The 12,606-nt window shown below is 55.6% G+C and overlaps 1 protein-coding gene across 3 annotated transcripts in view; it reads right to left on the reverse strand.

The window, feature by feature from the left end:
• The window catches only part of NECTIN2 (nectin cell adhesion molecule 2), a 32,891-nt gene that overhangs the window by 6,834 nt on the left and 13,451 nt on the right, over positions 1–12,606 (reverse strand). For 2 of the 3 annotated variants that reach the window (XM_040252559.1, XM_040252560.1), the window contains exons 2-5: positions 11,292–11,687; positions 7,658–7,954; positions 6,364–6,481; positions 5,743–5,891 (exon numbers count right to left, since the gene is read on the reverse strand). In XM_040252559.1, the coding sequence (XP_040108493.1) occupies positions 5,743–5,891; positions 6,364–6,481; positions 7,658–7,954; positions 11,292–11,687 (960 nt within the window). Of the gene's footprint in view, positions 1–1,447; positions 2,204–5,742; positions 5,892–6,363; positions 6,482–7,657; positions 7,955–11,291; positions 11,688–12,606 lie in introns of those variants that run through there. The other variant, XM_040252561.1, reaches the window with a different exon arrangement.

Consider the following 12,606-nt stretch of genomic DNA (forward strand, 5'->3'; position numbering starts at 1 on the left):
GAATGAAGTTATCCTGGGCAGAGCATCAGAGGGCCTCCAACCTCACAGGAAAAGGGGTGGAGAGAAGTGTGACTCCCCCGCTACACAATCCTGGACCTCTCCTTTGTAACACTTCCCACTTCCTGAATCATTATTGGAGCCATTACCTGTTTACTTGCCAATTTCCACACTGTGCGGTCCAAGGGACGGGGTCTGGCACACAGCTGGTGTTTTTCTAGATGCATAAGGAGGCGCCCAACAGGGACACTTGGGGACCCACTGTCTGCCAGATCGACCACATTCCCGCTCCTGGCACTACCCTCCTGGTGGGGGAGGAGGCGGCAGCTGGGGTGGGCAGGACAGGACAGGGTGGTACAGACAGTAAACAGCCAGAGGAAATAACACGTGTGCCGAGGCCCCTCCCACAGGCCACCCCCTTCCATCAACCCCGCTACAGAGAGGAGGAGAGAAAGCTGCCCGAGGGAATGCTGTCTGGATCCCTAGACCATCTCATTTCCACAGCTTCCTGTTATACAGCCTGGCATCCTCTGGAGGGCTTCTCAGAGCGTCGGGGAAATATCAGAGTAATTGCGCTCAGTCCACACACTTGCGCATCCTAAGGCTGCTCTTCTGACTGCGCGCCACCGCCGGGTCCGCCGCAGAGCGAGTGGCAGGCTCTGCTGGTGGCCGAGGCAGACTCGCCCAGCGTCCCCCAGGTGCTTCACCCCACGCTAGGTGTTTGCGTGCAGCCTTAACGGAGTCCCAGGACAGCCTCGGGAGCAGAGATGAAGGCCACCTGGGGTGGTCGTGGGGCTGGGGAGAGTGGAGGTGACTGGATTTAACCTTGCCTCCCTCCTCGGCCCCGCCACCACCGTCCCCAGCCCGAGTTTGGAAGATTTTCTAACGGAGAGAGGGGGCAGTGAGAAGGATACAGAGCCCCTCGTTGGGTCCAGCCTGGGGATAAGGGACTAGGAAGAAGGTAGGAAAGGCTGACGTGACGTCCTCCCCAGGTGGGGCTCCCCTGGTTTCTTATCACCCCGAGAATGCAGGTGGCAAGTCCTCCCTTCCAATGTCCTCAGCAGACTCCGGGAGGTCGGGTCTGAGATGCCCCCAGAGGATCAGATTCCAGGCCGTCGCCACTCCTGAGGGCCCAGGAGTCCACGATCTCAGCCCCACTGGGCCCAGAAACTCAGTTCTCCTGCCAGTCTGGCCACTCTGCCTGGGAAGGCTGTCCTGGAAGCCCCGCATCCAAGTGCCAGCCCCTGAGCCCAGTTCCCCGGGCCTCAGATGGCTCGGACATCCAATGTGTCCTTCAAGGACCCAAGTGACCAGAGCCCTCCCTTTCACCAGCCTCCCCAAGTCTAGCCCCCACCACGCTCCCCGTCTCCAGCGCCCACCCGCTGGGACCTAGCAGTCCCTGTCCCACCCCCCAAAGAGGGGGTCTGATGTATTACAAGACACCCCGGGATGTTTTCCTCCAAAGCGTTTATTAACTCCTGAGTGTCATGGGGCCATGGCAGGCTGGAGCCCGAACCAAGAGTCTCTGTGGGGGGTGGTGCTCTGTGGGTCCCCATTCTCCAGTGCCCCTCTCCCCCCGGGGGGCCATCCCCTGCTCCTTGCGGCCGGCCGGGGAGTCAGAAGTCCAGTGTATGATATTCCAGTGCCCTCTACATCCCAGGGAAGGAAGCAGGAGGTAGCCTTGAACTCCAGTGTGTTCCAGACAAACGAGTTCAACCAGCCCGGGGCCCTTGGCTGGCCGGTGTGCGCAGTGCTGTGTCTGTCTCAGTCTGTCTGTCTGTCTGCCTGCGGGGGCTGGTGGGGGGTGAGTGGGGTCACACGTAAATCGCCCGCCGGGAGATGAGGGAGCCGTCCAGCTGGGACTCCAAGTCGTCCTCCAGCGCCGGGGGCGGCGGCAACATGAGGCCTTTCTCTGCCTTCTCCTCCTCATCCTCCTCGTCCTCCTCGTCCTTGCCCTGTGGCCTCAGGGGACCAGGGTCCGCGGGTGTCCAGAAGACGGGACCCCCATTCCCAAACACCTGAGTTTTCGGGTCGCAGGACCCTCCTGCGCCGCCGTCTCCTCCTCCTCCGGGGCTCTTCCTTCTCCTCACCCTCAGCAGGATGAAGGCCAAGGACCCCCCAGCCAGAAGCAGCAGCACCAGCAGTGTCCCCCCCACAGCCCCCCACACCATTGGGCCTGCGCCTTGAGGCGAGGCCCGGGGGGTGTCTGAGGAGAGAGAAGAGGGGTGAGAGAGAGAGGGAGACACGAGGTCAAGAGGAGACATCTGGAGGTGGGGGGTGGGGGAGACAGGACGCAGCAGGGCAGGGCTGGGAACTGGGGAGGCGGGGGAGGCGGGGAGGGAAGGGAGAGCCCCGCTCACTCTCCGCGCTAGTGGGTGCCCTCCCCTAGATGGATTTCCTTACACCTGCCTAGTGCTTTGCTAACAAAACAGAAAAAAAAGAAAGGACTCCCGAAATAACAAACACAAAACCAAAATGACAATTGCTAGGGATTCCCTGGCCGTCTAATGGTTAAGACTCCGTGCTTCCACCGCAGGGGATTGCTCAGTCACTCAGCCATATTTTGGACTCTTTGTGACCCCATGGACTGCAGCCCGCCAGGCTCCTCTGTCCGTGGGATTCTCTGGGCAAGAATACTGGAGTGGGCTGCCATTTCCTCCTCCAGGGAATCTTCCTGACTCAGGGGTAGAACCCGAGTCTCCTGCGTCCCCTGCACTGGCAGGCGAATTCTTTACCACTGAGCCGCCTGGGAAGCCCTGCTGTAGGGGCATAGGTTCAATCTCTGGTCGGGGAACTGAGAGCCCACCTGCCGAGCCACGCGGAGACCAAAGAAAAAACCAGCACACACATACACACGTGCACACATGAAACAACAGCTCGCTATCCAACATTTAAAGCACTAGTCATTTCACTGAAAATTCCACATTTCTTTTACGGCAAAAAAAAAAAAATCAGATCTGGCACCATCACACTCTCGTCTCCTCCACCTGGTGATGGGCTGTGGCTGAGTGAGGCTGCGGACTCCGGGAACAGAGTTCCACACCTGGCCACCCTGTCACTCGCCAGGACCTTGTAGGCATCTGAATTTGCCGCTCCCTCTCAGAAACTCTGAGGTCAGGGTCACAGAATCTTGTGGCTGATCCAGCCAGAAAGAAGCAGAGATGGGTTTGAGCCTGAGGCTGTTGGATCCCAAAGCTCTGAGCACTTGAGAGAAGGGGACTGAGGAGATTGAGCGCCCCTATCCCCAGGGTGGAAAATGGCACCCCTTAAGCCCACAGTCCCGGGGGTTTCTTCTCCCTGCGGAGGCTGAGCTGGTGGGAGGGGAGGGGTCTGAGGGAGGGCAGGGGTGGCTAGAGAAGGAAGCCAGTGAGCACTAATCGGGGAGGAGTGAGGATGAAGGAGGGGGCGTCTGGGGCCCACAGATGCAACCAGCATCTTATCACATACCTGCCTTCCCACACCCTGGCATGCAGGGCCTGACTGGAGAGACCAGGGAGGGATCTGCTCACACCTGACCCTCCCCTCTCCACGTTTCTGGACATTGGAGGGGCTGGAACCCAGGCCACAGTTTCTAGATGTTTTCAAAACTGGAGTGGGCTGGGGTGGGGGTCATGACCTAGTGGGCTGTCAAACCAGTGCAAACAACAGTAAAACAGAAGAGAAAAAGTCCACCTCAAGGGTGAAGGGCCAATAATACTCTGTGAAACTTCCGGCGGGGATATATGTCTACTCCTGCACCCCGGCTGAAGGCGGGAAAGACTCTGTTCGGTGAAGTCTGGAGGCCAGTTTTCATGCGTGTCGGGACGTGTGTCCGCATTACTGAAGGTAGTATTTTGGAGGTGCTGGCTGAGCATGCTCCTGTCTTAGGGTCAGAAGTTTCTGAAGCAACGTCTAGCCTGCGGCGTGGCCTGTGTACTTATGTTTTCTCTGGCGTGAGCCCCAAACGGAGTGTGATGGGCTGTGTGGGTCTGTGTGCACGTGAGGAACGGGAGGCGTCTCTGAGAAACCCTCTGAGGTGACTTTGCCAGGAGCTGTGAGTGAGTCTCCTCTCCGGGCAAGGCCCTCTGTTGACACAGCACTACCTTTGACTGAATTTCTAGAGTGCTCAGAGAGTACCCCCATCTGCTGGAGTCCATCTGTAGGTGTGTGACTTTGCAACGGTGTTTTTGACTGCCTGTGGGTCTGCGGTTGCCTTTGCGGGGGTGGGGGGTGTTTCCACAGGTGTGTGATTTTGTGCGCACCCCACCCACCCAGGTACGTGTGCTTCACTGGGTGACTACTGAACTCTGATGGTGGTGTGTTCACCTTGGGGGTTGCCAGTGGTGGGCGTTCCTGGGGTTTCTGGCTGTTTCGGGGGCAGCATCCCTGCTTTTGTGGCTGTGTGTTTCTCCCATGACCCTTCAGCGTGATCCTGTCTGGGTCTTGCAGGCTCCAGCCCCACGGGCCCAGTGTGGGTGGAGAGACCGGTTTATCAGGTGGGTGTGTATCTGGGGTACAGTTCAGGGGGTGTATTTCCAGTTGGGCACCTTGCTGGGTGGGTGGAGCTGACCCTCCTCTGGGTGTGCCTTGGAGGGCAGGACTCTGACTGGGTCATCGCTGTATTCCCAACATCAAGGAGAATGGCTGGCCAAGAGGAAACCTCAGCAAATAACTTGTCAGAGGATGATTTGTTGACAGAAGCTCCACAGCGGCATTTCTGGAGTTTCTGAGGGCGTGCCCTTGAGAACGTCTTCAAGTCTCCTTCTCAGCATCGGGGTGATGGCGTTTCCCCATGTGGGCTTGCTGCATGTCTGTGTGGCGGTGTCTCCCTCCAGGTGTGTGTGTTTGTGGACCTGAGTGTGTGAGACATGCTGAGGGCGGGCCAGTGGTCTCTCTGGGCGTGTGGTTTGTGACAGTGTTTCTCAGTGGCTACGTCACATCTCCCTGGCAAGTGTCGGAATTCCTCAAGAGGGATCCATTTTCATTTTTTTGGGGGGGGGCTGTGTGGTTTGAGGATCCGTTTTCATGTGGGTGTCTTTCTAGACGTGTGTCTGTGTGTGTGCGCGCGCGTGTGTATGTTGCGATCATTGCAGCAAGGGGCCTGCTTCCACCCGTCTCCAGTGTGTGTGTCTGTCTGTCTTCACACGGGTGACTCTGGGGGCTACACCAAGGCCCCCTGGCTCCCTGTAAGCATCACAGTCTGCAGTTGTGGTTTCAACTCCATTTCCATCAGCCCGCACCTGGGCTTCGTTTCCTTCCACTTTTCCCCTCTCCAGCTGTGTATCTTGGGTCCTGTCAGGGAGACTCAGAGCACTTCTGACTGCCAGACACACCAGCCACTGTTTCCAAAATACCACCTCCAGGAACACAAACATCTCAACACACGCACGCAAACTGGTTTCCGGCTGGTACGGGCCAGCCCTCCCTGTAAAGTCTATTGTCTCTGAGTGTTCGTCCAGCTCTCTTCCCGTGACTGAGTTGTCTGATTCCCATGGGTGTGTCTCGTTGGCTGGAGGCCAGTTGCCCTGGATCTCTTCCTAACGACCCTTCTCAGGCCTCAAGTTTCTAACTCCTGCCAGCACCTACCCAGTCACCCCAATCCAGACTCCACCAGGGGCGGGGGATAAAAGCCATGCCCCACATCGGTGAGGGGGGTGCAGCCCACCCCAGGTCGGCGGCACAGCCCCCAGTGCAGCCCCAGAGCCCAGCGGGAGGAACACTCGGGGAGCAGGCCCTGTCGTCACACCACTCCAAAGACCCACTCACCTCGAACGAGGACCACCTGCTCGGCTCGGCCGGTGCCCACGGCGTTGGTGACGGTGCAGATGAAGGTGGTGTTGAAGAGCCGGTCCACTGAGTGGACGGTCAGCTTGGGACCCTGGGCCACTGCTGAGGCTGGGAAGACACCGGAAGTCCTGGAGAGTGTGGGGGTCATGTGAGAGGGACAGCATGGTCCACGGGGGGCCCAGATCTGGTCCCTGATGACACAACTCTCAAGATCCAAGCTCTACAGACTAGAAACTTACTGCTTGACACCCCAAACTGCCAGCTCCCTCCTCCTGGGGGACTTACGGTTGCAGGCATCGGGTGTTCCTTTCTCATGACACAGGAGTCTGGGCCCCCAGCCCCTCCTCCCCCAGACCCAGGGGTCCAGACCCCTATCCTCTCCTCCCCCTGACCCAGGAGTCCAGCCCCCCAGCCCCACCTCCCCGGACCCAGGAGTCCAGGCCCCCAGCCCCACCTCCCCAGACCCAGGATCCAGCCCCCAGCCCCTCCTCCCCCAGACCCAGGATCCAGCCCCCAGCCCCTCCTCCCCCAGACCCAGGAGTCCATGTCCCCAGCCCCTCCTCCCCCAGACCCAGGAGTCTGGCTCCAAACAGAACTCACGTGCTCCAGTCGTAGCCCGTGGGCTCTGGTTTGCTGCGGACGTTACAGTTCAGGGTGGCCTCACTACGGCCGATGTACCAGTTGTCGTCATAGCCAGATATGGAGACCTGGGGGGGGTCTGCAGGAAATAGGGGGGACTGGCTCAGTGACCAGGGAATTCCCAGAAGGGGTGACAAGTGAGTAGACAGATAAGAATCCTAAAGAACAGGGTGGGCTAGCAGGAGGTGGACCCAGGGACAGTGCCTGCTCAGAGACCGTCCAGGGACTTCACTGAGGGTCATTCTGAGGAAGTTATTGTTCAGTGCAGGCAGCGCCCGAGCCAGCCACTAGAGATAATGTGTGTCATTTCTGACATGCCCAGAGCAGATTAGGGAATTAGTTTAACCGAAGGCATTGTCTGGGGAGCTAGTATAGAAAATGCTGAGTTGGGGTATGCGGTTGGAAAAGCTGCTAAGGTAACTATTTGGCAGAGTCTGTGGGGAGAGTGCCAGGAGAGCCTCTCTGGGGAATAGCAGGGTGGGGGGTGTCGGGGTAAGCAGTTTGGGGAAGAGTGAGCTCAGTACATATGGGAAGGGGTCGGTATTCACCGGGTCCAGTGGTTAGGGCTTGGTGCTTTCACTGGCATCACTCTGGGTTCAGTCCGTGGTCGCGGAACTAAGATCCCACAAAGCCGCCACCACCATCGCCACTAACAACATTGATAACAGCACAGTATGTCGACAGGGTCCACAGGGGCCAGTGTGGTCACATTCGGGGCAGAAGTTGGTATAGAGACCCCAGGTGAGTCAGTATAGACAGTGCCCAGGGAGCCAATTCAGACAGTATGAATGGGGAGGTGTGCATAAGCAATACTGGGTTGGGCCGAGTAGACAAAGTAGTTGATATGGAACAGTGAAGGAGCAGTGTCAACCGGGGTCCATGGGAGCCAGAAGAGATTGCTGGGTGCAGCTGTATGCTGGTTAAAAAAAAAAAAGGGATAGCCCTAGTTTGCGGTGTTTGTCAATTCTCTTGGTATAAATACTCTCCACAGTTGATTCAAGCAACCACTAACACTTAATGGACGTGGAATTGGGAGGAAATGTATAAAACTAACCCTTGCAAGCCCATTCTGATGTACCATTGACTGCAGCAATAAGTTGAGAGCCTAGTGAAGCTAGTGTAGACAATGGGCAGGAAGGCAGTGCAGAAGTTGATCCAGAGTGCCAGTGTAGACCACACTCCAGGATCGCGTAGACGGTGCCCCAGAGGAGCCAGTGTTTTGGGGCGAGGAGCGGTCACAGCCTGATGTACTCACAGCGCACGGAGAGAATCACTGGCAGCAGTTTGGGCTCCTGGAAGCTCTCATGTTCCACTTTGCAGATGACCTTGACCCCGTCTGCTTCGCTCAAGGGTGTCACAGTGTAGCGACTAGTGACGGTGACTGTGCCAGGCAGGGGCCCCGACCCCTGGGTCTCTTTGGCCTCCCCATCCAAGGGTGAGAGCCAGGAGACCCGGGCAGGTGGTCGGCCGCCTGCGGAGACACAGCGGGCCACGGGTACAGGATCCAGATTGAATGTGACCTCCTGTTTCTCGGCATGGTTCTGGGGCTGGGCTGGAGAGAGGAACAGAGGGGGTGGTTCACTCCGCACCTGGAGTCAGTCAACAAACACCCTCAGCAGTGGAGCTGAGCAGTTAAGTCCCAACTGGAGTGGAATGGATTGCCATTTCCTTCTCCGGGGGATCTTCCAAACCATGGGATCAAACCCATATCTCTTGCATTGGCAGGCGGATTCTTTACAGCTGAGTCATCTGGGAGGCCCAAGGCCCAACTGCAGGGCTTCACTTCCCAGTTTTGCTGCTTTGTAGCCGCATGGCTTTGGGCAAGTCATTTCCAACCCTCTACGTCAGGTTCCTCTTTTGTAAAGTGGGGATAGTAATAGGACCCACCACAGAGATGAAATAAATTGACATATAAAGCGCTTTGGACAGTGCTTGACACTCACTGTGCTATCTAAGTGTTAGCCATTATAGTACAATGCATTTTGTGGTCTGTTCTGCTAGTAAAGCAGACGGTATCCACAAGCCTGGATGAAGCTGTGATTTTAAGCGAAGAGCCAAAGCAGAACAATGCGGTTCAAAGGTCCAGCTGAAAAGAACTACTTCTTTTCCTGTCATCACCACGAGATTTCGGCCCAGAAGTGAGATAAAGGCAATGGAGATTCCCAAAGCTGGACATTTTTTGCCCTTTTGCCCATCCTCCTGGGAGACATGGAAAAATATTAGGCAGGGTAAAACCTCCATGAGGAATAATAATGCCAACCACAGTTACTGATGTGTGCTCATAACCAGACAGTCCCCTCAAGTTCTGACCTGCGTCACTACCTGTCCCTGATCCCTGCTCCTGCCCACTGCGGGGTCTTTAGTGACTTGCACTGCCTGGAATGTTCTGGGATCTTTTCTTCTTGTCTTGCTCCTCCTCCTTTTCCAGATGCCGGACTCACTTTCTCATAGAAACTTCCCTGAAGTTTGACTCCCCAAGAAACTAGCGGTTTCACTGTTCAGCTCTGTGCTTTGATAGGCACCTGGTGCCTGGTAGTAAGTGATCTCTACATATCTCTTAATAGAACAAATGATGGCAGGGAAAGAGAGGCCTTTGAGAAAGATGGGGAGGAGAGTGGTTTACTGTGTGAAACAACTGTGGTCTCCGGGTTCCTTGGGAAGGGAAGCGTGTACTGAGGGACATTACAGGGTACACTTCTCCAACTCTCTGGAACTCAGAGCAGGTGGGGGGAATGTATCCAGAGTGATGTGGCTTCTTCGGAGTTGCTGGAGGAAGGTGGGACCCCAGGGGATCGCCAAGATTTAGCAAGAAATAGCATCCTTTGAAAAGATGCCTTCCCTGACTCTTCCACATTTTGCTAAGTGGTCATGCTGGTCACTTCCTGTTGGAGCCGCAAGGCTGGGAGTTCTTCCTCCTCCTCCTCATCCCTTGGTTCATGGACAAGCACCCACTACCTCCCAGAAGGGTGATTATTTCACTTCTCTGTTTATTCTACTCCTTTCCCCACTCCTCCCTGCTTCTTCCCTTCCAGACCAATGCCTTCTCTCACCTGCCTCCTTGCTTCCTTCTGCCTCTGTCTGCTCTTCTGACGCCCCATGCCCACCACTCCTCCCTGACCCTGGCAGCCAGTTGGTCTTTTTCTTTTTTCTTTTATTTATCTTTGGCTGCTCCGGGTCTTCATTGCTGCAGGCGGGTTCTCTCTAATTGCATTGAGTGGGGACCACGCCTGGTTGCGGTGCACGGACCTCTCGTCGTGGTGGCTTCTCTTATTGTAGAGCATGGGCTCAGTAGTTGTGGTACATGGGCTAGGTTGCTCCATGGCATGTGGGATCTTCCGGGACCAGGGGTTGAACTCGTGTCCCCAGCACTGGCAGGTGGATTCTTAACCACTAGACCACCAGGGAAGTCCTGCCAGTGACCCCTCCTTTTTTTTAAAAAAAGAATTTCAAGACCCTGGTCAGGGTGTTCTTATGATTTGAAACCATCTTATGGCTCCAAATAACATTTCAGATGAAGGGAATTCTCTGGTAGTCCACCAGTGATTAGGACTCCATGCTTTCACCGCCAAGGGTGTGGGTTCAATCCCTGGTTGGGAAACTGAGATTCTCCAAGCTGCTCAGCACGGGGGAAAAAAACAAACAAACAAAAAAACAGATGAATTCCAGCCACCTGGCCTCTTGTTTATAAGGTTCGTGTAACCTGGCCCTGTTGGTTTCTTGCCTCGTTGAGGCTCACTCAAGCCCTTGCCACTAGCCTCCTGTCTGTTCCTAGAATGTGCCAGTCTGTTTCTCTTATCCCAGCCTTTGCCTAGACTATCCCGTTCCCTCTGCTGGGCCTTCATTCTTCTCCCTGAGGGTGGCTCCTGCTTACACGTCGGGATTTGACTAAGAGGCTTTCACTGACCATTCTCTCTACACTGACCATTCTCTCTACGTGAGTCCACTGGGGCCTTACCCTGAGTATTACATCCTGGTGCTCCTTTTGTTTGCTAATTTGATTATTCTCTGGCTTGACCTCTAAAATATTTCCATAAGACAATGACATCTGGCTACCTCCACTGCCTCCCCTTTGGTCTAACTGCCATCACCTGTCTCCTGGACTTATGCCCTTGCCGCCTTTCTGAGCCACCATCCTCACTGCCCACATAGCCTGTGAAAACCCAAGTCGACACTTCCTCCCCTGCTCAGGATCTCCTGTAGCTGTTGTTCTCTCAAGACAAAAGCCAACATCTTCTCATGGTCCATGAGGTCATCTGTGATCTGTGCTCCCCCATCACTGCCTTGACCTTGCCTCTCCCTGGCCCCCCCCCATTCACTCATCTCCAGCCATACTGACTTCCTGGCTTTTCCTCAGACCTTCCATGTGTGCCCTGCCCCAGAGCCTTTGCACTTGCTGTTCCTGCTGCCTGAAACTCTCCTCCGTGGACCTGCAGGACTCCCTCAAACCCTCCTAGTTTGGGTTCAAATAGCACCAGACCGCCCTTACTAAAATGGTAACCTATTCTCCTCCAAAAGTGCCTACAACTGCCCAGCTCACTCTTATTCTTCTTATTTATGTTATCTACTCCTCTTAGTTGGAGTCTAAGCTCCAGGAGACCGGGGACTTCTGTTCTCCTTAGGGCTTCATCCCTAGAGAGTGGCACAGTGTTTGCCACAGAGTAGGGGCTCAACCTTCTGAATGCTTCTTGCCAGCTGTATCTCCTCCCTGCAGAGCTACCGGTGGCAAATAGCAGGTGCTTAATGAATCCCGGCCAGCTGATGGATGACCGCAGACAAGGTAGGTCGATTTCCCAGCTAAAGCCCAGAAACATGCCCGTGTGGGGCGCTCGCGCGTTGCACCCCTCCCCCTCTCACTTCGCCGCAGCCCCCGCCCCTCCTACCCTGCTCACCTATGACTCTGAGCCAGGTGACTCCCCGACTTGTGCCCTTGGGGAAGGTGGCAAACTCGCAAGTGTAGTTGCCCTCATCCTCCACCGTCAGCCCCCGCAGGGACAGCGTGGCGTCCCGCACCTCCAGCTCGGTGCCTTGCCCAGCCCCTGCGCTAGGCGCGGTATTGACGAAGGACAGCCGCTCCTTGCCGGGCTTCGGGCTGGGGAAGCTGCGACCATACTGGGGGTGGAAGATGGCCACGTTCTGTTTGCCTTCGGGCGCGTCCAGGCGCAGCCACGTCACCTGGGACACTCGGATTTCAGGCGCTGAAGGCAGCAGGTGGCACGGGAGCTCTACGGTGTCCCCCAGGTTGCCCCGAACCTCAGCAGCGACCTGAACTCGCACATCCTGGGCTCCTGGGGAGAGAGGAGAGAGAGACGTCGGGTCGGGGAAGGGCCTAGAAATCCCTGGGCCGGGCAGAGCCATCATGGGAGGGCCCCCTGCCCCCAATCCCGGAAATGCAGACCTCAGGGTAATGCAGGCATCTTCACGCTGTCCCAGTTCCCAAAAGGCCAGCCAGATAAGACAGTTTGAGGAAAACTAGGGCCATTTGGATTCTGGGCTAGCTGTCATACGATTATGGAGTTACTGCTCATCATATTAGGTGTGATGAATAAATTGTGATTATGTAGTATTCATGTTGGAGAAGGCAATGGCACCCCACTCCAGTACTCTTGCCTGGAAAATCCCATGGATGGAGGAGCCTGATAGTCTGCAGTCCATGGGGTCGCTAAGAGTCAGACAGGACTGAGTGACTTCACTTTCACTTTTCACTTTCATGCACTGGAGAAGGAAATGGCAACCCACTCCAGTGTTCTTGCCTGGAGAATCCCAGGGACAGGGGAGCCTGGTGGGCTGCTGTCTATGGGGTCACACAGAGTTGGACACGACTGAAGCGACTTAGCAGCAGCAGCAGCAGCAGTATTCATGTAGCCATGAAATTAAAAGATGCTTGCTTCTTGGAAAGAAAGATATGACAAACCTAGATAGCATATTAATCTTCAGAGACATCACTTTGCCAGTAAAGATCTGTAGAGAGTCAAAGCTATGGTTTTTCCAGTAGTCATGTATGGATGTGAGAGTTGGAGCATAAAGAAAGCTGAGTGCTGAAGAATTGATGCTTTTGAATTGTGGTCCTCGAAAATACCCTTGAGAGTCCTTTGGACAGCAAGGAGATCAAACCAGTCAATCTTAAAAAGAAAATCAACCCTGCATATTCATTGGAAGGACTGATGCTGAAGCTGAAGCTTCAATACTTTTTGGCTACCTGATGTG

The sequence above is a fragment of the Oryx dammah genome, unplaced genomic scaffold (genome assembly GCF_014754425.2).
Source record: "Oryx dammah isolate SB20612 unplaced genomic scaffold, SCBI_Odam_1.1 HiC_scaffold_13, whole genome shotgun sequence".
NCBI lineage: Eukaryota > Metazoa > Chordata > Mammalia > Artiodactyla > Bovidae > Oryx > Oryx dammah.